At 43.2% G+C, this 24,734-nt stretch overlaps 3 protein-coding genes across 5 annotated transcripts in view; 2 read left to right on the forward strand and 1 right to left on the reverse strand.

Moving 5' to 3' along the window:
• Positions 1-357: 357 nt before the first annotated feature.
• On the forward strand, positions 358-3,832 carry LOC117459216 (ras-related protein Rab-9A-like). Of its 3 annotated transcripts, none has more exons than XM_034099981.2 (3): positions 358-621; positions 2,327-2,357; positions 2,946-3,832. In XM_034099981.2, the coding sequence occupies exon 3, from the start codon at positions 2,997-2,999 to the stop codon at positions 3,600-3,602; it is 606 nt and encodes a 201-aa protein (XP_033955872.1). In that variant the 5' UTR covers positions 358-621; positions 2,327-2,357; positions 2,946-2,996; the 3' UTR covers positions 3,603-3,832. The 3 variants fall into 3 exon arrangements, with proteins under 3 accessions (XP_033955872.1, XP_033955874.1, XP_033955873.1); XM_034099983.2 differs by having other exon boundaries at positions 358-568; XM_034099982.2 differs by having other exon boundaries at positions 358-498.
• A 941-nt stretch (positions 3,833-4,773) lies between these two features.
• LOC139435066 (uncharacterized) overlaps positions 4,774-24,734 on the forward strand; it is a 38,997-nt gene continuing 19,036 nt past the window's right edge. The window contains exon 1 of the mRNA XM_071205412.1: positions 4,774-4,898. The gene's annotated coding sequence lies outside the window, so the exon portion shown is untranslated. The remainder of the gene's footprint in view (positions 4,899-24,734) is intronic.
• LOC117459252 (neuronal membrane glycoprotein M6-b-like) lies at positions 5,400-24,409 on the reverse strand. The gene is made up of 7 exons (XM_034099984.2): positions 24,251-24,409; positions 11,783-11,969; positions 11,487-11,646; positions 10,491-10,659; positions 8,718-8,791; positions 8,579-8,644; positions 5,400-8,086 (listed from the first exon to the last, which is right to left on the reverse strand). The coding sequence occupies exons 1-7, from the start codon at positions 24,318-24,320 to the stop codon at positions 7,934-7,936; spliced, it is 879 nt and encodes a 292-aa protein (XP_033955875.1). The 5' UTR covers positions 24,321-24,409; the 3' UTR covers positions 5,400-7,933.

Raw genomic sequence — 24,734 nt, forward strand, 5'->3', positions numbered from 1 at the left:
AATAAATAAACATTTTTGATAGCTTTTTTAAGTAATTGTCCTTATATATAGGTCAATGTATTTTTTGAAACACGAATTTGATGTATAATTTAAGCAAATGTACAATTATGAATGTAGAAATTATAATGTGGTTAATTAAAAATAGACTTAATTGTTACCTTTTTAAAAAAACAAAAAACATTTTCCAGTAAAATAAATAAATAAAGATAAGAATACAGATAATAAGTGAAATCTCCACATATATTTTGCCACAGTTTACAGGTTTGATTATTAAAAACTTCCAGACACAGCTGTTAGTTTCAGTGTAAAGGGGACAATAAATGGTGCATTCACGGACATCCACATGATGAGGAGGCGTGACTCTCCCCGGTCATGTGAGCGTCACCAGCGGCTGCGGGGCCAGAGAGCAGCGGGGACACCGGAGCGCCATGTCACCGGCGGACAGCAGCACCCTGGCGGGATGGTGGATGGGATTTAACTGGACAGCGACACCGACTGGTACCGTTATTAAGATGGCAAAACTTTACATCTAAGTGTCAGAAATCTGTTCTTTCCGTCGTTTTTATCGGTCAGTAAAGTAGCAACTGTTAGCTCACCCATTATCGGACAGCACACGTTATGGTAAGGCTTCCATTATCGGACATGCCTTTTTTTGCTTTGTTTCTTTCAACAATTGTATCAACATGTTAGCGGGGAACCAACACAAGAAAGCAGCTTGAAATAATTAACCATGAGCATACAAGTGTATGTAGGTTTGGGAGAGATACAAGCTCTTCTTTTGAACCAAATCTGTGCGTCAGTAAATTGAGTCACGGTTAAGCTAACTACATTTAGACTACATAGTCCTGATGAAGCTATGAGAGTAAGATAGCTAAAAACAGCAATTATGGCGCTGTAACGTATTTAAACAACAGTTTAACATTATTTTTAAAAGTCTAAACATCCTATGTACTTGTCACAGTAAGTTTGCAAAGTTACATCCTACTGTAAAATGATTTCCCCACTGCTATAACCCCTGTGAGTTTAATACATCGTGTTAATTGATAGTAAATTATGTTATCGGCTCACTCTTATATGGCAAAGCTTTACCATGCTACTTTAGAATAGTGTCTCCTTAACATTAATGGACATTCAATATCTATGTAATCATGTGTGTGGTTGTTTTAAGGAAGTATTCATGACTAATGGAAATAGGCCTTCCAGCATTTCCCTGAATGCAGCACATGACTCCTGTGTGTGTGTGTGACTGTTTCCATTCATTCCTGCTTTAATGGCATTTCTGCTTCTTAATAAATGTTTGTGTTTCTCCAGAATGAATGACAAAGACAGTAATGCAGTCTGTGTTTAAAGATTTTAGAACAAAGACATCATTTACCCAGTTTTGCACCTCGGGCTGAACATGCTTACTATTTACTAGCAGCTCATGTGACAGTTCATTCATGTCTTTCATCTCTGCAGCCCAACCAGCAGGGGATTTGGCCAGTTCGTCCTAAATACCTGCAGACTGCATGCACACTCATGTAATATGTTGTGACAGTTGTAGAAGGGATTGCTTTTGTTGTATAGGCTTTATAAATTACATCAAATGTAGTTATATTGGTATAACCTCTTAAATGTGAGGGTTTTACACTTTTCTTTCTCTTTTATAGTAGCTAACTGAATATCCTTCGATTGTGGACTGTTAGTCGAATAAAACAATACATTACGATAAATCTACTTGAGCTTTAAGAAATTAAAATGGCCCTATAATCTAATAAGAGACACATTTGGTGTATTTTATATAAAATAAATAGATGTTTGGTGGAGTATTCCTTTAAAGGCAGTTAGTCACAACGCAAACACCAAAATAATTGTTATCCAGATACTTCTTATATCAATTATCTATCTATAAAATCTATATCTAGATCTATTAAAGTAGCTAGAAGTGTGTACATCTAGGCCAATGACAAGTACATTCTTAGAAGTACAATTTATTTCAAAAGTACATGTAACAGGAAGGTAAACTCCCCCACACACACTTGCTGATACGGTGACAGACAGTGATGTATGAGGTGTTGTTCCTCCTGCTCAGACTTCTTCTCTCAGATTTGTTTTGGTATGTGGGAGGAATGATTGCTATTTAGCTTAAACTGGTACGTTAAGCATGCAGACATGTGTGGTGTCAGATTAAATTGATGCTAAATCCCCGGATTATTAGTCATCTAAACTGAGCCTGTAAATGGGTGAACTCCTTAGAGTGGTGATTTGCAGAGTTGGATTTCATGTGTATATCTTTTTGCCTTTACCTCTTTCCCCCTTTGTTAACTCCTCTCTCTCTGTTTTACAGATTGCTGAAGAAATTAAGATCTGATATACTGGTGAGTTTTAATCTTTCTGTTGTTGAATCACTTTTGGACCACTCACTTCCTGGTCCTGTGATCAGCGTCCATGTGATGTACAGCACGTATGATTTCGTGCACAACACACGGCGTAGTGTTCATTGGTTGCGTAGTGTAATCTCTGCGCTGCGGCTGCTTTTAATAGGATTAGTTAACTGACTTGAATCACAGTCAGAGAGGGGGTCACAGAAAGTTAGAATTCCTCTCAGGCTGATCAAGTGGAAGCTGTTTCTATCTCAACTTTATCTCAGGCCAAAGGTAAAACACAGTAAAGCCTTCCTGAAGGAAAACCTGACGGGTAGGATTTGACTAATGTCTGATAAAAGCCAACAGTGGTTTGAAACTGCATGGGTACTTATTCTGTACGGCAAGGCCTATTCATTTACTATACCACCTTTTTTTTAATAGCACACAGAAATACTGATATTTTCACCTCTATGTAATCAATCAAATCTGTTGATATTTCACCCAGCTGACTGCAGCCGTACATACTGCACTAAGCATTGGTATTATGCACTACATCTGTACAAACACATCGTCTGTTGTTCATTTCTTTGTGCTCCTCAGGTGCTTCCTCTGTCATTGGTGTCTCACAACTCCTAAACTCTCCGAGCCACGATGATGGCCAAGTCAGCCCTCCTGAAGGTCATCCTGCTGGGCGACGGGGGCGTGGGAAAGTCGTCCCTCATGAACCGCTACGTCACCAACAAGTTCGACTCGCACCTCTTCCACACCATCGGCGTGGAGTTCCTGAACAAGGAGCTGGAGGTGGACGGCCACCTGGTCACGCTGCAGATCTGGGACACGGCGGGTCAGGAGCGTTTCCGCAGCCTCCGCACGCCGTTCTACCGCGGCTCCGACTGCTGCCTGCTCACCTTCAGCGTGGACGACGGCCAGAGCTTCAGCAACCTGAGCAACTGGAAGAAGGAGTTCACGTACTACGCCGACGTCAAGGACCCCGACAACTTCCCCTTTGTGGTGCTGGGCAACAAGCTGGACGTGCCCGAGCGGCAGGTGTCGGGGGAGGACGCCCGGCAGTGGTGTCGGGAGAACGGAGGACACCCGTACTTTGAGACCAGCGCCAAGGATTCTACCAATGTGGCGTCGGTGTTCGAGGAGGCGGTGCGTCGCGTCCTGGCGATGGACGACAGAGCGGATCACCTCATCCACAGCAACACGGTGGACCTGCAGAGGAAGAGCCCCCCCGAGTCCACCTGCTGCTGAGCGGACCCCCAGCAGGTCAGAGGAACTGGGGTCTGCTCAGTTTTTAGAAGCAATAACTGAACATTTTGTGCCAATATTCATCGTTTTACCACACGAGACACAACTCCCAACTCTGATCCAGATCTTTGTGGGGAATGTGCTTTTCAATTTTTACAAAGCGTGAATGGACAGTGATTAGACTGATATTTCAGAGTTGTATTGATTTATTTGTCACCAATGAACCTTAAAAAGATGCAGTGTGTGGACAAACCTGATAGTCTAAAGGCCTTTAGAGCGTTCTTGTGACTTTAGTTGAAAAGCCATGTCATCTCAAAACAAACTGCCAAAAGACAGTCTTGACCTCATCAGTCCTCAGATCATTATCTGTTTCTAGATGCAGATAACGTTTAAAATAAAGTGATTTAATACTGATTACTCCATAACAATTAAAACATGATTTTCTCGTCCTTTTTATAAGCAAATTACCATTAGAAAACATTTACAATGTTTAAATCAATGTTTTTTACAGTATTAACATGGCTAGAAATAGCATTCTTATTATCTTTTCCTCTTGACATACAGCTGATATAAAGGTACCTCAAATGGTATGTGTTGGTCTATCAAATTACAGGTAGAAACCACTCTTTCTGGCACTACATTTTATTGCATAATTTGTTCCAGATAAAAAGATTACTTTCTGTTATAATTGGAGGATATTGTGTGTTGATGTAAAAACCCAGTAATGCCGTGATTTCATTTAGTGTTTCTCGAAGGAAGAGTTGTTTAGTTCCTGTATTTAAGTATTAATCACTACCTCTCTAACTATAAAAGTGGAGCTCTAATTCCTCTGCGGCCTTAACATTTCTTATTAAAAATACTTTCTGTATGGTATATGAATCCCAGTATTTTCTACACTGGAGATAAAGCAGTACAACTGGATAAAATGTGTGTGTGTGTGTTATTCACGTTCCACAAGAGGGCGCCCGTGTACAAATGTATAAATAAATGGTTCCACAGTAACATGGGTAAGCTCCATCTCAAATGGATTTAATGTGCTTTAAACTATAACATATTAATATATTGTTCAGGTTGGAGTTAGGTAGAGCTTTTTATGGGAATAATGTGGGCTCATTAAGTTATATATTTAATTATTTTTGTTTCCTACAGAATTGCTAGGCAAATAAGGCAGATACTGTCTGCATGCACAGAGGTCTAATCAGGCATCAAGTGAAATCACGTGTGCGCGCGTGCGTGTCTCTACACAGGAGGCAATCATGTCGAGAACAGCCAAGAAATGCTTCCAACCTAAAAATACAGGTAGGAGTTTTCTTTTTATAAAATTATTTGTCATTATTTTATATTGTAGAAAAATGTGTTTTAGATACTTTTAACAGAAAATGTATCCGAAAACATTCGATAAATTAATTGATGAGATTACAATGCTCTATTTCTACATAAATTGGGTTGCAACTAACAATTGTTTTAATGGTCTGGTATATAAAATGTCAGTCAAATAAAAGGCTGTGGACATTTCTCATAGTCCAAGAAAATGTATTATTTTGTCTAAAACCAACAGATATGCAGTGATTTATATGGTATAAATATAACCGTTGCAGAAAATCTACATATTTGAGAAGCTAAAAAGTAACTTTATGAGAAAAAGGACATTTGAAGACATCAAGTATTAACGTTTCTAAAAGTCCACTATTTGTCACATGTTTTTAATGCCTTAAATATAAGTGTGTTACCATAAACATGAAGTTAAAAATCAAATAATTTTAAAGACCCGAACACAAGAAGGAGACAGGAGACAAACGGTGTCACGATAATAAAAAATATCGGTTTTACTAGAGAAGGTTACAAAAATCATCACTATATAGGAGTCATAGAACTTAAAAAATCAAACCATAATGAAACACCTACAGGGACTACAATACCATCAAATACAATGGAGTTTTCTTTAGAAAAGAGTGGGTGGAAAGGGTAGGGGGTGTAGGAGGAGGAAGAGGAGGAGGAGGAGGAGGAGGAGGAGGGAGGGCAAACACCGCCTACCATAGTTGTCAGAACATTTGACTACACATCACCTGAAAAACTGCAAAGACACAGTCATGTCTCCTTCATGCAAATAACGAGGAAACGACAACACCCTGACACGCATCGTCTTATAGGAAATTGAAGTTTGCCTTTACATCAACCTGGTGGCAAAGCACGTATATTTATCAAACAAAACACACATGGCAATATAGTCCTTTTTTATACAGAATAGACAGCTGCACACATGGACGATACTGACATGCTTCATCTCATCAAATCTTCTTCAGTGTTTTTTAAAGGGGCCCTGTTATGCTCATCTTCAGGTGTATATCAGTATGTAGTGTCTCTACTGGGACATGTCTCCATGCCTTCATGTTCAACAAGCTCTTTATTTTTCTCATACTGCCTGTGCTGCAACACCTCTTTTCACCCTCTGTCTGAAACCAGAGCCCAGTCTGCTCTGATTGTTAACTGGTAACTTAGTTACCCCTTAGAGATGTCCCGCCCCTTAACCTATTACATACAATGTGTTTGAGTGCTAGCCAATAGAAGCACAAGTGTTACACAGTGATGTCACTATGTTATGGAAGTAAACAAAGGAGTCCAATGGAGGCGTTTCAGGAAGGGTGGGGGGGGGGGATTGTGTGGGAGAGAAACTCCCTCTGGAGGGAACACAGGGATTTTAGCCTTTGCAGACCATTGACATGCACCTATATAACACACTAGAGGGAAGGGAAACCCCAGAAAGCATAATAGGGCCTCTTTGAGGGTCGACTAACCAGTGTTCGGTATAGAATATAGTTCATGATATTTAAACAATATCTGATTATAAAATCAATGTATGAAAATTCCTGACTTGATTTATTTCAGAGTGTAAACACTTTCAAAAAAGTCGTTTGGCTGCCCATTGGAGAGAAAAAAAAAACCCACAAATAAATCCATAAAATTACTGAATCACAAGATTAATAACCCAGCTGCCTAAAAACTGAGAAAACATTAAAAACCTTCCATATTTATTTTTTCTTTACATTTTAAAATGTGTACGTCACAAGCACCTCAATCCATCGTGTCATATCTTAACTGCACTGCATCCCTCTCACCACGTAACAATTAGTATTTATATCAAATGCAGAACTATTTGAGTGCTAAACACATATCTCAAAGGGAACATTTACATATATCTGTGGAAAAAAGAATAGAAGAGCATGGCGAAACACTGTTCTTCTTATTTTAAGGAAAGTGTAAATTTTTTAAGGGTTTAGCTATTTACAGGTGGACTTCATTCACAAAAGGAGAAATTTGCAATAAAAAGTTTTAATTGTCACAGGACAGCGTACCAATCCGGTAGATTCCGTTTAGCTCAAAAGAACAAAAGTGGCTAAAATCAGATTTGGTTTGATACCTGAGGTGTGTGTCTGTTTTGTGTTCAAATACCATTTATCTTTGATTTGTTGCCGCTGGTGATAAGTGTAGCTTAAGACTTTCATTGACTTTCTTGCAGAGAGTAAGACGATACCATCTAACCCTTGGCAAGAAAATACGCAAAAGTTCCCTCAAATAAGAAGCTGCTCCACCTCTGGTCTTAATAACTGATAATAACCATGGCAGAAAAATAAGCTTTTGTCATGTAAATGCTGAGTAATCCTTGAGATACCACATTAGATGTTTCTATGAGACAGAGGGGGGTAGTTAAGGGGTTATCGTCCTCCCTCATTTTTTTGTTTCGTAATAATAGTGCAACAACGTATCGAGCATTAGCAATAAAAAAGTCTAAAATGGAGAAGAAAGAAAAACAATGGCCGCGAAAACATAAAGAAGAAGAAAAGAGTACCTGGCATACTTCTCAGAGAGTATTAAAAAAAAAAAAAACATTCGTACACATTCGCACAATATATTCATATGCATATAAAACACCAAAAAAGGAGGAAGTTGGTTGCTGCCTGACGACAGTGAACAATGTTTTTTTTTTTTATACGGAGCTGTTTTTTGGCTCCTAGCGCGAGGCCATCACAGCCGGGGCCACGTTCACGAGCCGCCGCCCTAACGCTCGGGGGGGAGACGCTTCTGAACGGACGCTCCGGCCCTGAGCGAGCACCCGGCGGGCGAGCTCTCCCGTTCTGAAGCATCTGCCTCCAGCCGCCGCTCCTCACCCTCCACCCTGCTCCCTTCGGTGGGAAGGGAGGAGGGTGGGGGGCCAGGAGGGGCTCGGGGGACTATCAAACATGGCCGAGGTGGTTTGTTTTAACAGAGGGAGGGGTCGAGTGTCGCGGGGTGGGGGTGTGGAGGTGTGGAGAGGACGCGGTGAGGAGCTGTCCTCCTTATGAGTAGGAGGAGGAGTTCTGGCCCTCCTTGGAGCGCGCCTCCGCCTCCAGGTCCTGGTCGTCCTTGGTCTTGATGTCCTGGTAGTCGTGCGTGGACACAGCGCTCTTCAGGTAGGCCCAGTTAGCGCCCAAAATCATCAGGTAGTGGATCTGGAGAGGAAACACAAGTCCTTAAAACAAGCTTAAGTAGCATTGCAGTGTCCCAATAACACACGACACAAATCACAGCTCCACTCTGTTAGCAACATGGGATGGTTTGTTGACGTCAATGTAGGATGACTTAGATGAGTTCAAACATTGTATTATGGCTTAGTTGAATACTCGATTCTCATTGGGCAATTCGGACATTTCAGAGTTGTACTTCAGACATTTTGTTTGTCCAAATTCCTATCTTCCTATCCTGTAAGCTGGAGCACATCACAGTGCCGAGGGGGCGTTCAGATGATCCACCTCAACATCTGCTTATTGCTTTGTTTAGCATCTCCATTTCCCTGGACGTGAAACAAAGCGGCCCGCCTCCACAGCGGAGTGAAAACACGCTGACCCCGTCTCCTCTCGCTCACGCAGGCTTAGATTTCACCGCTTCAGGAGGACATGCTGACAGAACACGTGAGAGGCGCAGCACATTATCAGTGATCTTACCAGTGCGATGACGGTGGCTCCGGCGCCGGCGAACGCGACGATGTAGAGGTGGTAGGAGAGGTAGAACTGTGGGGGGGAGACAGAGAGTTAGAGAGGGGAGATACAGGGAAATAAAAGAAGGGAAGGGTAGTCCTCTCACCTCGCTGGTGTTACAGATGTCTCCCAGTGTGGCCCCACAAGCTTTCCCCGGAGTGGCGTTCCAGGGAATAATACCTGCAGGATGAGGGAGATAAAACGTCAAGAAGCTTTCTCCTCCCCCGAGACTGCATTAACAATCGGATAAAGATTAAAGAAAAGCGCTGAGCCGCTCCCACAGGAAAAATATGGGTCGCTTTTTTACAGTTTTTCAAAACCAGCTTGTGTGTCCCTTTTTCGCCTTTTCAGCATCATTATAAATAAGATAAAAGCTTGGATAATAATTTGCCAGTAATTGGGGTTAATATTTGATACAGTGTAGTAGCAGGGCTGGGATCCTCATCCTACTTTGCGAGCGGGCCAGCTGTCCTTCAAATGTGGGTCACACCCCCTACATTAGGCCCTCACACAGATATGCAATCACTGGAGAGCGCTACTGTGCCGTAATACTGCAGCGATGTGGGTTTTCATAGAGATCCAATCAGCCTCTCAATAATCTAAATGTATTTGTTGACCTCTTCCTATATAGCGGATGACATTTCAAGCAGAGGGATACATATGTTAAGTGAAGTGGCGGAGAGCAGGGTAAAGCCTTTTGGATTCTTTTCTATATGTTGCAGGTAGAGCTAAATGTGTGTGGATGTCGTGTGAAGGAACTAATGAAATATTACTGATTGCAAGATGGAACAAACATGTCAAAACTACGGTGACCAACAGGGGCAAACGTGCCACTACACTAAAGAAAGAGAAAGGTGCTTCACTTTCACAGACGATGCAAATATAAAATGAAAGCTGAATAAGTTAAGTAACTTCTTAAGTATGATATTGAGCCTTAAAACATATTTTCTTTCAGTTAAATTGGTGTTTTATTAACCAAGTTTGAAATGGTGGTTGCACAGCTGATCCCAATGACCTGTGATCAGAGGAGGAGCCTTGATGAGCTCAGCTGTGCAGACACAGAGCGGTATAAAGGAGAGGCCGCACTCACAGGGTGTTTCTCAATGTCGAGGAAGGCTGCTCCAGAGTCACTATTTCAAGCATACTACGTCATCGAGTGCCGCCGAAGTACTGTTCCAATGTCCAGCATACTTGGAACTCTACCGAGGCCGGCGTACTTCGTAGCGGGACATTTCGAGGCTGCACATGTGTGGACTCCGCGGTCTTAAAATCCCCACAATGCTTTGCGCTCGGACCAATTTCCAAATATTTGGCGGAAATCGCGCTCCATTTAAGGCGGGGCCTCGCACATGACGCACACCTGTTGGCCTGTTCCACAATTCTTCATTTTCCGAGGCTCGGAAGGATTCTTGCCTCGCTTCTAAAGCAAGTGACTCGGAAGACATGTGCTACCAAGCAAGTGTCCTCGACATTGAGAAACACCCACACACTCAGGGATGAGCAGAGAAACACCACCACTCTGCAGGAGACTGGGGTTTATTGGAATACAGAAAAACATAATTGGAGGGCCACGAGGGAACAATCCAACTTTTAATCCTGATGAACAGCTCTTTAAATTCCCTTTTAAAGAGGCCCTCTCCCTGGTTTTAGACAGAGGGTGAAAAGGGTTCAGCACAGGCAGTATGAGAGACAGAAAGAGCTTTTTCAACATTAAACCATGGACACATGTCACAGTAGAGACACTACATACTGATATGAACCTGAACATGTTTAATATGATGTTTAATCGAACCGTACCCAGAGAAACACGAGCTGAAGATTGAGTGGCACACAGAGAAGATCAATGAAAAGATAAACGAGTGTATGTGGGGCAGCTCACCGTACTGCCTGACGTCCACGCAGATGGACTCAGGCGAGGTGATGTTGGCGTCAGGAGACCTCATGGCAGAGCAGGTAGTCCACATGTTGAAGAAGAGGAAAACGGGAATAGCTGTGAAGCCGAAAATGGCGAGGAAGGCCAGGAACATGATGTAGGTCAGGAACATGAACTGAGGAGGAGAAATTAAACAAGAGATTAATATCATGTCCTTTTGAGTCCCCCAAAAGTTTTCAAAGGCTTACCAAGCTAGTAGCACTACATGTTTTTAAAGCTCGGTTGGATGCTACAAAATCAGATGCTGTTGGTACCTGTACATGTGGTTAGATATGTAAATTGTAATCCCTGTACATTTTGCTGTATGATGTCCTTTTGTTGTTCATGTTTGTATGTCTTCTTGTGGAACCTACTGCTGCAGGTCTCCCTTGAAAAAGAGATCATTGATCTCAATGGGATTTTACCTGGATAAATAAAGGTTTTGAATTGAATTGAATTGAAAGGAAAAATAGGTTAATATCATTCCATTAGGATATTTAGACTCCGTGTCTAAGCTAATGTTACTGGACATCTGCAGCAATTAGTGTAATAAGGCCAGAAAGGACAAACTGTGCCAGAGTTACCCTCAAGGGCTGGCTGTGTGTGTGTGTGTGTGTGTGTGTGTGTGTGTGTGTGTGTGTGTGTGTTTGCATATGTCTTCTTTACGAGTGTGTCCATAAAGTGTGTGATTGTGCCCAGCAGCTCTTACGATGATCAGGCTTGTAAATGTCTGCTTTGTGTTCCTTTTTTATAAGCCAGGACCTTATAAAAAAACCCATCAAAAGTGATCTAATCTAGAAGGTTTCATCTGGGTCAGCGGGTGTGATGATTTGCAGCAGCTGCCCGTGTGTGTGTGTGTGTGTGTGTGTGTGTGTGTGTGTGTGTGTGTGTGTGTGTGTGTGTGTGTGTGTGTGTGTGTGTGTGTGTGTGTGTGTGTGTGTGTGTGTGTGTGCGTGCACATACGAAGGCGGTGATGCAGCGCCCACACGCGGTGGTCTTGAAGTCGCTCTGCAGCTCCTTCTTGATGGCGCTGGTGGTGTAAAAGCCCTCAGCCAGCAGGAGGATGGCGTACACGAAGAAGAAGGAGGCGATGCCGTAGATGATGTACTGAAGGATCTGGATTCTAAAAACACACACAGAGATATTCGCGAACAGTTCAGCAGTATATTCAATTGCAAGGCCACTGAATCCTTTAAGGGTGCCAAGAGCCCATCAATGCCCCTTAAGCCTCAATGAAGAGGTGGGGTAGAAAGACTTACACCATGGTGAGGGTGGCGTGGTCCGTGGTCACGGTGGAGAAGTGGTTGTCCAGCATGGTCAGGGTGCCACTCAGCGCCACGTGGCCGCACCCGCAGAACAGAGCCACGCCTATGAAGCACAGGATGGTGGCCACCAGAGAGGCGTAGGGCACCCCCCCCAGACACTTGATGCAGCACTCGAAGCATCCTACAAAGAGAGAGAGGAGTAAACCACTGATGCAATGCTTTCCTGAAGTTATCGGTCACAGTGAAAATGCATGCGAGCACACTGTCATCTCGGTGATGACACTCACTGCAACGCTTTCTTTTGCATGTGCAGAGATGAGTGATCTTACTGCTTCGGCTGAATGCGTGTACAGCGAGAGCGTGAACAGCACTTCTCCCAGGCAGCACGTCGAGCGGCTAATCATAGCACGGTCCTCCGTTAGTGTGCGTTCAGCTGGGAGATCTGAATATTACATGTTAGCTGCACTACATGCTCACAAAAACAGACCCATCTCCCTTCTGTCTTTCAAGAAACATTTCCCGTGCATGAATATCTCATGAACTCAGTTTTATTTCAAAATAAAAGTCCTTTTCTAGGGCAGTGCAGGGAGGTGATTTTAGAGCGGTTTCCCTTGTAGATGAAAGTGAGGATAAGACTCGTGTTTTGCTTCATATACTTTTGGTTTTCGCTTGAGCAGTTTCTAAAGAATGATGGTGATGAATTATTTGTTTATTTTTCACATTAAGCGTACGGGAAACACGGGTCTTTCCGCTCCCATCAGAGGGAAGAAGAGGAGTATGAAAGGGAAGAGAAAACATTTAATCGAGCGCAGGAGCCACATCTTATATAACAGCCGTTAAAAATAGCTCCCTTAGCAAAGCAGGAAGTTATTCTGCCGTGAAAAAACAAAGCCAAAACGAACTGTCTCTTGTGTGTGTGTGTCATTTAGCTGTTTCCATGACAACCTGCTCCATTTGGCACATCTGAGGCATCATCGTTATTTTTGAATGTTCAGAAGAAGTTTGTTGAATCCACGAATCCACAGGTTTTCATGACAGGTCCGCTGTGCTGCGTTCAGGTCAGCTCGTGTTACACGTTGATATTGACGGGTTTAAAAGAGCTGATTGATTCCCTGCTGAGGAGGAGTCATCGATAGCTTCACTACTGGGATCAGGTTTCTCAACGTGAACAGTTACAACCTATAGAACACACTAGAGGAAAGGGAAAAGCCCAAAAAGCATAATAGGGCAACTTTAACGTGACAATGTAGTTGTTCTGACTTAAAGGGGCGTTCATGTGCACTAACCCTCTACAGATACAGACTTACAGTAATATGTGACTATATTAAGGACTTTTTAATATATATGTTTCTTAAAAAATGGGATTATTAACCATGACAGTCTTTACCACCTTTATCAGTCTTAAATGTTTCCCGATCAGAGCCGAGGCTTGTATCTGACCTCTCTTTGGGATAACGTGCCCACACATATTGAGAGCTCCCCTCGCTCCGTGTCTGAGTGAATGAAAAGCTGTACATCTAAGATGCCCCTGTGCGCTGCCGATGAAGACCGCGCGTTGCGTAACCAAACGGTTGCATAATAGATCCAAATCCTATTCATGTTAATGAAGAACGCGGCTGATGGAGAGGTGGAGCTGATAAGGCTGGGCCCAGAAAGAGGCCAGGTCTCGGGGGGGATTGCAAAGGACTCACTGGTACAATGAGGACCGGGAGGCTGGTGAGAAGTATTTTCATTTGGAGAGAGACTAAGACGTGGAAGTGAGATATAATCCTGCTCTTTCAAATGCAAATCAGGAATGACCTGTCTGCGATCTTGATATTTACCTCGTTGCAAGGCGGGGAACAGAGAGGATTTGTTTTAAGAGAATACTTTGGAGTTTAAAAGAGCATGACTGTATTTAAAGCTCCTGCTGTCCCCCATGCAGCTTCCTGTTTGAACTCCCAGGTTTCTTTTAAACACTGAGCGGGGCCCTCATCCGGTCCGCCTGAGGGCTGAGGGCTGTTTGTCAGCCTCACTTTTAAAGTGTGCTAATGGGAAGCAGACAGGCCGGAGTGGTCAGCTCCAGCCGGCCCTAATGGAAATCAATGGGCTATTCATTAGAGGAGAATTTAGGTGACACACAGCCCATCGCTCCCGCTTTATACCTCGCTGCATCTCAGTGCCTCTCGTATCGCTGCTCCTTCCATGAACTATGGCTGCATGCCCACGCAGTGAGCCAGCTGGAGTTAACCGCCGAGACAATATGTAACGCTCCTGCTGCATCATATATCATCTCAACAATCCCAGACCAAGGACGACACACAGGTTCCTGGGAGCACAGCGGCTGGATCGCCTATATCCAAAATGTTGTTGTCGCCTCAAAACTAGGAAGTGTCCCCGTGCTTTAATTAGGATTTCAATTAGCAGAGTCGGACAGATAGAGGCTGGCTCTTTGATTGTGTTTGAGACAAAAGAGAAGCAACGAGTGGTAGTGTTAGCGAGGGGAGTGTGAGAGAGAGAAAGGAAAGCAGAGGTGAGAGGAAGGAAGAGATCGATGAAGAGCGAGCGGATGAACAAAGGGAAGGAGGTGAAGAAAGCGGCAGAGGATGAATCGAGGATGAACAGAGAGAGAAAGTGTAAGCGATGAAAAGCCGTGCTTGGCCCCAGGGCAGGCAAATAGCAGTTGCTATAGCAACGTGTTACCCACGACCTAGTTCAGCAGTAGCGTCGTCCTTCGCTTCACACACACACACACACACACACACACACACACACACACACACACACACACACACACACACACACACACACACACACACACACACACACCGATGAAGAGTGATGTAACCTCAATGAAAAAGATTAGTGCTAAACGGTGACATAAACAAACAGCACAGGGTGTGGAAGCGAGTGAGGGCGAGGTGATGGCTGCTCGGATTTTTTGGGAAAAGTGGGTCAAACATAGTGTGTTGTTTGACATGAGCGAGAGGGGTGGAGGAAAGAATATTGCCTTATTTTATGATTAGAACTCATCTGACGACAAGCCATCGGTATGCAGCTAGCTACACGATATGAGGCCATTAGACCCAAACAACGTGCTAACGGGTGCTAAAAAGCGGATCTGCAGAGCCTGGTTATATTTCTGTGTTTGAGATGTTCCCCGCCTCAGTATTCCTTGCTTAACTCACGAAATAGCTCTTCCAAAAAGCCATCTTCCACAGCAGCAGAACATTCAGTCGGAACAAAACCTTCATTTTCTCTTTTTGTGTCTTTTTTCATTACATTCATATCTTCTGAATAGACAAGAGACATGTTCAGAGCAGTCATTGTTTGAGACGTCTCGGCTGCTGACGTCCTTTGTAATTAAGTCTGCTTCCTGCCAATCACATGACACCCACGACATTAACAGTGACATAATCCCTAAAATGCATGTCGTCTTGCCCACTAATATGGTCGTATTTGGCTGAATTAGAAGCGATTGCATTGAAAAAAAGGATCTGAATTGATGTGCTTTATTTGTCATTGATTTTCTTGCTGCGACGACTATAAACCAGATTGAAATACAAACTGAGAGGAGATGACTAACTGTACAACCCAGCGGCACTGCATGATTATCGCCAACTGTTAGTGCGCACAGTGCATCTGCCAGGAATAACAGCGTTAATAAAGCGTTGTGAATATTTCAGTGGCCGGTCTGCTCCCCGCCTGCAGCTCTACTCCAATTTAAAAGTGCTGTATTCATTATGGGGCAATTTCCTCGTGGTGCATTATGGGTAGATTCCCACTAGAGTTGAGGAGGATGTCAGAGACAAAGAGAGATGGGCAGAAAAGAAAAAGGGGAAGGTGTGTGAAAGTAAAGAAAGAGAAGGGAGGGAAATGGATGGCTGCGTCTCCTCTGGTTGAGATGAAAAAGAAGCCCCATCTGTTTGATGGCAACACACACACACACACACACACAGGAACCTAAAACCTCATAACTTCAGCTTGGCAGATTTCTGTCTTTCCACTTCAGCTAAAAGACTAAATGCTCCTCTCAGCCTTTTAGGAAACGCTTTTAGAAATGCGAGACCATAAAACATTCATCCTCAAAAAGTAATCCTACCTTGGGTCTTATTTTTGTTGTGTTTTTGACAGCGAAGTAGTTTCTCAAATATCTGAAGACTCAAAATGGTAAAGATCTTTCATCTGAAGTGACTTGGTCAGTTTAAAGGTTTATGCTTGCTTTGTCCAAGATTCAAAATCCGGGATTGGCTGCAAAGAACTGCCAGATTGATGAGAAAATGACCCTACTGTATTTCGCACTTTATTTATTCCCAAAGTAAACGAGTTTCCTGACGAGTTATTGGTCTCAATCTCTAGTTTTAAGTCTTATTCGATAAGCCATGATGGGAAGTTAGAATGATGGTCTCATTTAGAGTTGAATAGATGAAAAAGCAGCGATCGCTCTTCTGGATATCTGACATCATCGCGTGCAGCCTCGATACAGCATGTTCAAAAAGCTGTCTGTCATTCAGGACATGCAAATACTTTCCTGTCCCGTCTCATCCGATAATCAAAACCTTAGCATAGGAAAATGTTTTCAGCTTTGATCAAGAGAACACGATCTTTTCCAGGTAACAGGACGATTGCAGCAGCCACCAATGTGTCAGTTTGTTCCCACGGTACACAAGTGCCCCTAATCTCCTTTTGAGAGAAACTCTTGGCTGTTTATGCCAGCGTTACGAGGCCACAAGGTCAGCATCTGGCCGGGCGTAATTGAGCATGATGGACTCTCAATCCCCGCTCTGCTGCTGCGTGATCAATACTGTTATCCTGCTGATCTTCTGGATGTTGGTTTCTCCATTTCTGTGGCCAGTATGGGATCAGCTCTGACAGCTGGATGCAACACAGACCACATTAGAGCACAGCAGAGGAAGGGTGACTTCACATCGAGCTATGCTACGTTAAATATTCATCTACGCCGTGTGAGCTAAGTTGTCTCTTGGTGTTTGACTAACGCTGCAACTAAAGTGCCTTTACACTCACGTTGTGTATCTTTAATGAGTGTGCAGGCCCTGATTTGTACTGTATGTTTTTTCTTTCCTTTACGTACGATGCAAAAAAGCTGTACTTATTTCCTTTGGGGATAGATTGAGGAAAGAACATTAACAGCAGATGACTAACCAGGTGTATTTAGAAGTGCCTGGCTGTAGTTTGCAGAGACAGTAGACTGGCAGATCTCCACTGAACGCCTTCACAGTGTGAAACTGTCATCTCTGATCTTGTGAACATTCGAGCAGGTTCACCTGTCCTCAGCTGCAGCGTGCCGACTCAGCGGAACCATTACTTTGAGTTTTGTTCCACCTAAATGTGAAATGGCCGGGAGTGGCGTGCCGTCGGACTGAATGGCTCAGCGGTTACGCAACACACTTGGCTAATGTCACTTTCCCTGAGATGTCAAAGAAGTCCGTGGCCCTCCTCTGGCCTCTCCACCTCCCCTCCCCCGATGTGATAGCCGCCTCAGGGGCTACACAAGAACAATGGGTGTTTGAGTGTGTGTGGCACCAGAACTAAGCATGTACTCTCCGATATGAGTTACTAAAGAGCAGAGGTGAAATGTAGCTAATAACGTCTACTGAATGGGCCATTCTGCATGACGAGAACTTCTACTTTGGCTACTTAATTGATTTTATGATGGTAACACTTGACTTACATAACCAAGTATTTACACTGTAGTATTTCTCAGTCTCATTTACAGCAACACAGATACACTTTCTGTGCACTTCATACAGGCCTTGTCACATATCAATGGCTAACCATGACTGGTGCTTAATCGGCGTCATGCTCATTATGGGCCGTGGAGGAGAGGAGCAGATTGGGCGTCAGTGGGTGATGGAGGGGGGAGGTTGGCATCTCTCAGGAACATGGCATGCTGCGCCATCCTGACACTTGCTGCTATTCATACACCCACTGCAGACTGGGTTCAGACCATAGACTGTAGAGGTTCACACATGGAGGAAACCATGGGGGGGTGTCAAACTGTAATCTATTGCTTCCTTCTAGGGCTTCACGGTTATTTTTAGTATCTTTTACCTTTAATCATTTAGTCTATTTAACATCAGATGATACACTGAACAAAAATATAAATGCAACACTTTTGTTTTTGCTCCCATTTTTCATGAGATGAACTCAAAGATCTAAAACATTTTCTATATACACAAAATAACCATTTCTCTCAAATATTGTTCACAAATCTGAAAAAATCTGTGATAGTGAGCACTTCTCCTTTGCCGAGATAATCCATCCCACCTCACAGGTGTGGCATATCAAGATGCTGATTAGACAGCATGATTATTGCACAGGTGTGCCTTAGGCTGGCCACAATAAAAGGCCACTCTGAAACGTGCAGTTTTGCTTTATTGAGGGGGGTCTGGGGGGGTCCGAAAACCAGTCAGTATCTGGTGTGAGGGGTAGGGGTAGGGTTAGGGTAATGTTGTGAATCGAGTGGCCCATGGTGGTGGTGGGGTTATGGTATGGGCAGGCGTATGTTATGGACGACGAACACAGGCCACCTTTTATTGTGGCCAGCCTAAGGCACACCTGTGCAATAATCATGCAGTCTAATCAGCATCTTGATATGCCACACCTGTGAGGTGGGATGGATTATCTCGGCAAAGGAGAAGTGCTCACTTTCACAGATTTTTTCAGATTTGTGAACAATATTTGAGAGAAATTGTTATTTTGTGTATATAGAAAATGTTTTAGATCTTTGAGTTCATCTCATGAAAAATGGGAGCAAAAACCAAAGTGTTGCGTTTATATTTTTGTTCAGTGTAGAAATGTGGTGCAGGAAAGAGTCCAAACCCTGAGGCACACATTTTAGCACTCCCTGTCACCACGTAAGGAAGTTGACTTGCATGAGACTATGAGAAAATTGCCATAATTCACACCGAATTTGCCAGAAAACAATGTAATGAAATCAAAATGTTCTGATCTATTGGTAGTTTTAAGGGATTTTCTCCAACTCTGTCAAGATTCATGCAGAAAGAAACTGAGAGAAGACCACAGCCATTCTAAATACAGCTTGGTTTATGAATATTCAAGTGTAAAAAGTGCATTGAAATATAAATGTGGTCTCACTGTAGGGACTCAGAGGGCTGAATATAAACAGCGTACTACGAGGTCTCGCCCACATATGTGCACAGAGCACTAAAATAGAGCTGTTCCTTTAGTGCAGGCAAAGCACCGACACACAGACATTCCCCTAAACCACTCCGGGTCGCTGACACGTAAACAATCACACGCACACACACCAACACACACATTCATATCCAGATGGAGGCTGACAGCAGGCTTTGGGCAAATGGCTTCAAATGAGGAACACATGAGCTTCTCCCTGTGTGACGGCTTTCACATGCTCCTGCAACCTCACACACCTCCGGGGCCAGAGGAGAATGGGCGTGAGTGTGTGTGTGCATGAGTGTGTGTGTGGGAGATAACCAGGAGTAGCTGGACAAGACAGGAAGAGAAGAGCAAGAAGGAGGAAAAAGGGAGATTGTACAAGCATCGTGTGTGGGAGATTTCTTCTTCTTGATATTCTCATTGAAAAACTGGCATTTAAAAAAAACCGAAAACTGTAGAGAGCCTAAGTGAAAGGTGGTTATGTGTAACAAAGCAAAGTAGGATGCCCGGAACAGTGAGAGTACACATTAGAGTGTGTGTGGGTGTGTGTGAGAAAGAGGCACAATGAGAGTTTGTCCAAATCAGCTTCTATTACAGTCAGCGTTACACATGTTTGTCCTGGATCGACACGCAGTTTGGCAAATAGCTTCCAGGTAAACACTCTGGTACGTCCAACCTTATAAGGCTTTAAAAAGTTTAATATACAGACAAATACATCAGTGAGAAGCATTTGAGGATGTGTGTGTGGCAGCAGTGATTTGCTTCACTTCAGGTCTGGCCACCTTCTAATATTTACTGTACACTTGGAAAATCCAGGGGTGAAAAGGACTATTTACCACAGCAATGATCCATGAAAGATAACATGTTTGGAGTCATCTTAAACAAGTTGTGTTGTAAGGTCAGAACAGCAGGGAAGGTGACCTGTCCAATATGTATGAGCAACACAAACTAAATGTCAGGATCAAACGGAGGATGGCATTTGGATTCAGCCCTCCTCCTGGACTCAGCTGGACTGTATCACAGTTTAAATGACCCTTGCGTCGTCCTGGAGGATAGGCCAGGTCTCGCTCACTCATTGGAGTAATGTCTGGTGATTTGGTTTGATAAAATGTCAGAAAATATTGAACAATAACCATTACAATTTCCCAGAGACTGCCTTGACACCTTTAGTTTGTCAAACAACCGTCCAATGCCAAAGATATTTGATTATATTTTTGGGAAAACTAGCACATATTCACATTTTAGGAGGCGGAACCAGAGAATCTTGTATAACTTTGTGGCAATGCATTCAGTGGTTACCGCCTTTTGGGTCTGGCTTATTCTCTTTTGGATTGGTTCATTTGAAGGATTTGTAGAGTCCCAGAGAGGTCAAATAAATGCAGAATATCACAGAAAAGATAGGTAAGAATAATGTGAAATATGTAGATGCAATCATTTTCAGATTTGGAGCTTGGTTGCCTCTGGAATAATCTATTAATGTATAGTTTCAGCTCTTTGAATGTGAGTTATAGCAATAAAACCAACCAATTATTAAAGGAAACCAGCCATTTGTTGTTATACATTGAACAAATACTTGTATTTTACATAAATGCGCTATTCCTTTAAAGGTTTACTTGATTTGAAATCCGTGTGGAACCATCTTGCAGTCCCTCTCCAGCTCTTAATATGCTCCTCTGCTCAGGTCGTCACAGATTTTACATAAAAACCATAGAAACGATGAGAGGCTGATTAGCAGGAAGTCTCTCTTTGTGCTTCGAGGCTGCAGCACCGCTCTGCCCCTCCACGCAGAGAATTCATCAAAACCTGCACCCATCCAGACGATGATGTAATCTCTTACGGTTCTCATCTGAACATCATAACCAACGGCTGGCGAGCCAGCAGGGCCTTATGCAAGAGCAACGCACGCAGACACACACACACACACACACACACACACACACACACACACACACACACACACACACACACACACACACACACACACACACACACACACACACACACACACACACACACACACACACACAGGGAAGAAGAAAGGTGTGTGTGAACAGGACAATCATTTGCAACAAACGGGACAGACTTGAAAACAGTCTTTAAAGCGGTTCAAATAAAGAAACCTCACATGGGAGGAGCGTCCTCTAATCAAAGCGTCTCATGCTAATGAAATCTGATTTAATGGTTCCTCAGAGAACCGCTGATGTCTCGTTATCCGAGTCCTGAGCACAGTGTCGCTGCGCAGACATGCAGATTACAGATTATTATTATCGGGCGCAATCAGGCAAAAAAGATCAACCCATGCCCACAAACAGCAGCAGGATTAGAGCATAAACCCTGCCCGTGTTCACTTTCCTGTTAGTAATTACTCTCAGCTCATGCACCGAGACACAATAGGGTTGCAATCAAGAACATGAGCTGTTTGCGTAATGAAGGCAGCTAATCAACAACAGCAAGACTGTGAACGCAACACCTGATGCAAACGCATGAGGTGAAGAGAGGTCAGTCAAATGTGGAATCAAGTCATACCAGGTAAAAGAGACCCAAATATCACTGTTCAGCCTCACTAAGGATATTTGTAGTGTTGTATTTTTTATTCATTGTGGCTCTTTTAATGGCATGAATTTTGGCGAGGTTGTGAGGTTATTCTTTCGAAGTTTGGAAGTCTAACCCTAGCTCCTTTATCAAAATAACAGTATCATTACGCTTTTTTATTACACCTAACTACTTCTTGTAAAAAGATGTTTCCTGTGGGGGCGGGATTTTATTTCGAAAGTATTATTATGTTTTGTTGAAAATGATAGATAGAAAGATAGAAAGAGGAATAACTTTGTAAATAACCCTTGTTTGAGGATACACACTAATACAGAAATGTTGGCACCAATATGTTTTAAAAAGTTGGAGCTGTTTTCCAAATGTACTGAACTGAATTAAACTTGATATCATATTTGTTAGATATTCAGCTAATACATCTGAGGTTTGACTTAACGTTGAGATGCTGCAGAAAATTGAAGATGATTCCCTGTTGGATATTTTCACACACATTGCTCCATTGTCACATCATGCATCTGGGAGTTCTGTAATCCCAAACATAGTGAGGAAGAGGAGGCAGCTCAAGCTCCTTACACGACTCTCGCCTTCTTGCCTCCACTGTAAGTCTTCAGCTTCATAGCAGATGCTGTAAGCTTATGGTCACAATCCAGATGTCAAAGACACACACAAACGATTACACCGACAAATAGGCCATCCTCCAATCCGGTCTATTTCTGTCCGGTGGTGTGGGGGGGAGGTGCACTCGGTTGCGCAACACCACACCTGGAGCACCACAGAAGAAGAACAATACAAAATGGTGATTAAGGAATTCAGAGGGTTAATTGCTCATTTTAAATATGGCCGTCCTCCTGCTCAACCGTCTTCAGGGTCTTTAAACAAACTCACCCACTCTCTCAATTAAAGTAGCATGATGAAGGCCCTCGCTGTGACGTTGCCTCAGGAGACGATGATGTAATGTCTTTTTAAAAGCATCGCGGACCCCCGCTCTCCTGAGCCTTGCGTCTTACTCAAACTGTGACCCAGCAATATTACAGAGTCCAATGAGTGCTGCAGGAACGACAAAATATGTCTGACCTTTTACAGAAAATGGTGCTGACATTTAAAAGTCACACAAAAATAACATCGAGGTAGAAATCTGAATATTTGCATCCAAATTAGAAAACTTCCACGTCAGTTTTTACTCCTAGTGCTAAAAACATTTCAATATCTTCCCTAGTAGTAACATAATGCTGGAGCACATTTTCTTAATATTATTATTAATATTAATATTTGCTTCCAAAAAACTTCAATTTGAAAAATGTTCTTCCAACATAGTGTCATTTGGTAATGCTGGAGATAAGCATTTGAATGCTGTGATGCTGGAGCTGAAGAAAATATATTTTTGTTTTCAATTTTGTAACAATTTATAACATGGAAGCTACAATTCTGAATATCTAACTTAACATGGTGTAGTATTTCCATGCCATTTCGTAAATTTTCTGAAGGCAATTAAGTCACTTAAAATATGTGTATTTTCCAATGCATTACCTTCACTTGAACACATCTGCACATAAGTGAGTAAAGCCGGGGAAACACTGGCTGTTACTGAGAGGTGTGTCCAGCCCTCAGGCCGATGCATGCACTCTGACTTGGTTTCGGCTCTCTGACAGCCAGCAGGGCATCAGGCCAGATCAGCTGCAACCCTCTGCACTGATGTGTAAATAAAAAGCAAACTGACCTCCAATCATCAACAATGATGCTATCCTGGCGATTTAGATACAACTGTAATCTGTACATTCAAGATACCCATTGACTGTCATAGTGACTCCACTATCATCACTGCTGTCAGAAGGGTGTGATTTTTTTACTATAAGACAAATCCACTCTGTATGGGCGTGAGTCCACCAGTGCACACACACACCTACACTCCTCCAACACACACCTTCAGCAGAGAGGCAGCAACAGTTTGTTTGGACACAGTCGACTAATTTATGACTGGATTTGGTAAAAAACACATTTATTGCTGAATTTATTTAGATAGCAGCCATTAACATTGGTTTAATGAGCATGCACGTGTGCCATTAGATGATGTAATGGGCTTGTTGCATGCCAGGATTGAATGTGTGAACCCCCATTAACATGTCTGAGGGCTTGTGACTGATGGACACAAGCATCAATGGTGCACCTTGCAGCCTCCATGCATCAACACACCGCTGCTCACACAACACACACAGGCTTCATATGTTGCAGCAACGTCGACTAATCAGATGACGGATAGGACACTGAGTCTCTGTTGGGGGGGTGGAAGGGATAAAGGGGGTGGGGAGGAGATAATAACCGAGGCTCTGCTGCTCCACACCTGAAACAATGCAGCCGTGCACACGCAGCGCGCCGCCTCCACAAACCCTCCATCAGCCGCTCATTAGGCAGAAATAAGCTCGTGAGTGTTAAAGCAAATTGGCATTAATATATGCACCATAAAACCAGCCCGTGCACAAACCCGCCCACCCCTCTTATTCTCCACCATCTCCAAATCCCCCTCTGTGTAAAGGGGCCAGATAACGCAGATAACGTCAAATGTACGCTTCTTTTGTGGGACTACTCATTCGTATGCGTTCAGATTTGACTAGAAATAGGTGAAATGCTAAAAAAGGAAGAGAAAAAAAACATCGCTATTGTCTCAAACGAGAAGCCATTGCAAGTAGGTTAAACCGCTCAGACTGGCGCAGACGCAAATGTCTTCAAAGAGAAATGGAGAAAAACGCGCAAATGTCAGCGGGTGCTCGCGCCTACCTTTGCTCTCCTGTGTCTCCTCCTGAGTCTCCTCTGTGTTGGACTCCATGGCCGGCTTTGTCCCATCCATTATTGTAGAGGAATATAGTCTCCTTGTGGCTCTGGTACCTTACAGTGTGTGGATGGTGGAGCCTGTCCGGGTGGCTTGATGCTGCTCTCTCTCTCTCTCTCTCTCTCTCTCTCTCTCTCTCTCTCTCTCTCTCTCTCTCTCTCTCTCTCTCTCCTCGCGCACACACCCTCCCTCCCTCCTCCTCTTCTTATTCATCCCTGTTAAAGCTTAGCACTTTCTCTCTGTGTCCTTTAAAAATCCAGTCTCAGGATGCAAGGGCTGTCAGACTGTGCTAGCCCCTAAAACATGTCCTTTTATTTATTTTATTAGCTCAATAAATGTGTCATTTCTGTCTTCTGGTCTGCAGGTGAATTGTCTTTATATCTGTGCACCAGTGAAGCAGAGGAGGATATAAAGACAACATTTACAGGAGAT

Source organism: Pseudochaenichthys georgianus, chromosome 2 (assembly GCF_902827115.2).
Source record: "Pseudochaenichthys georgianus chromosome 2, fPseGeo1.2, whole genome shotgun sequence".
Taxonomy (NCBI): Eukaryota; Metazoa; Chordata; class Actinopteri; order Perciformes; family Channichthyidae; genus Pseudochaenichthys; species Pseudochaenichthys georgianus.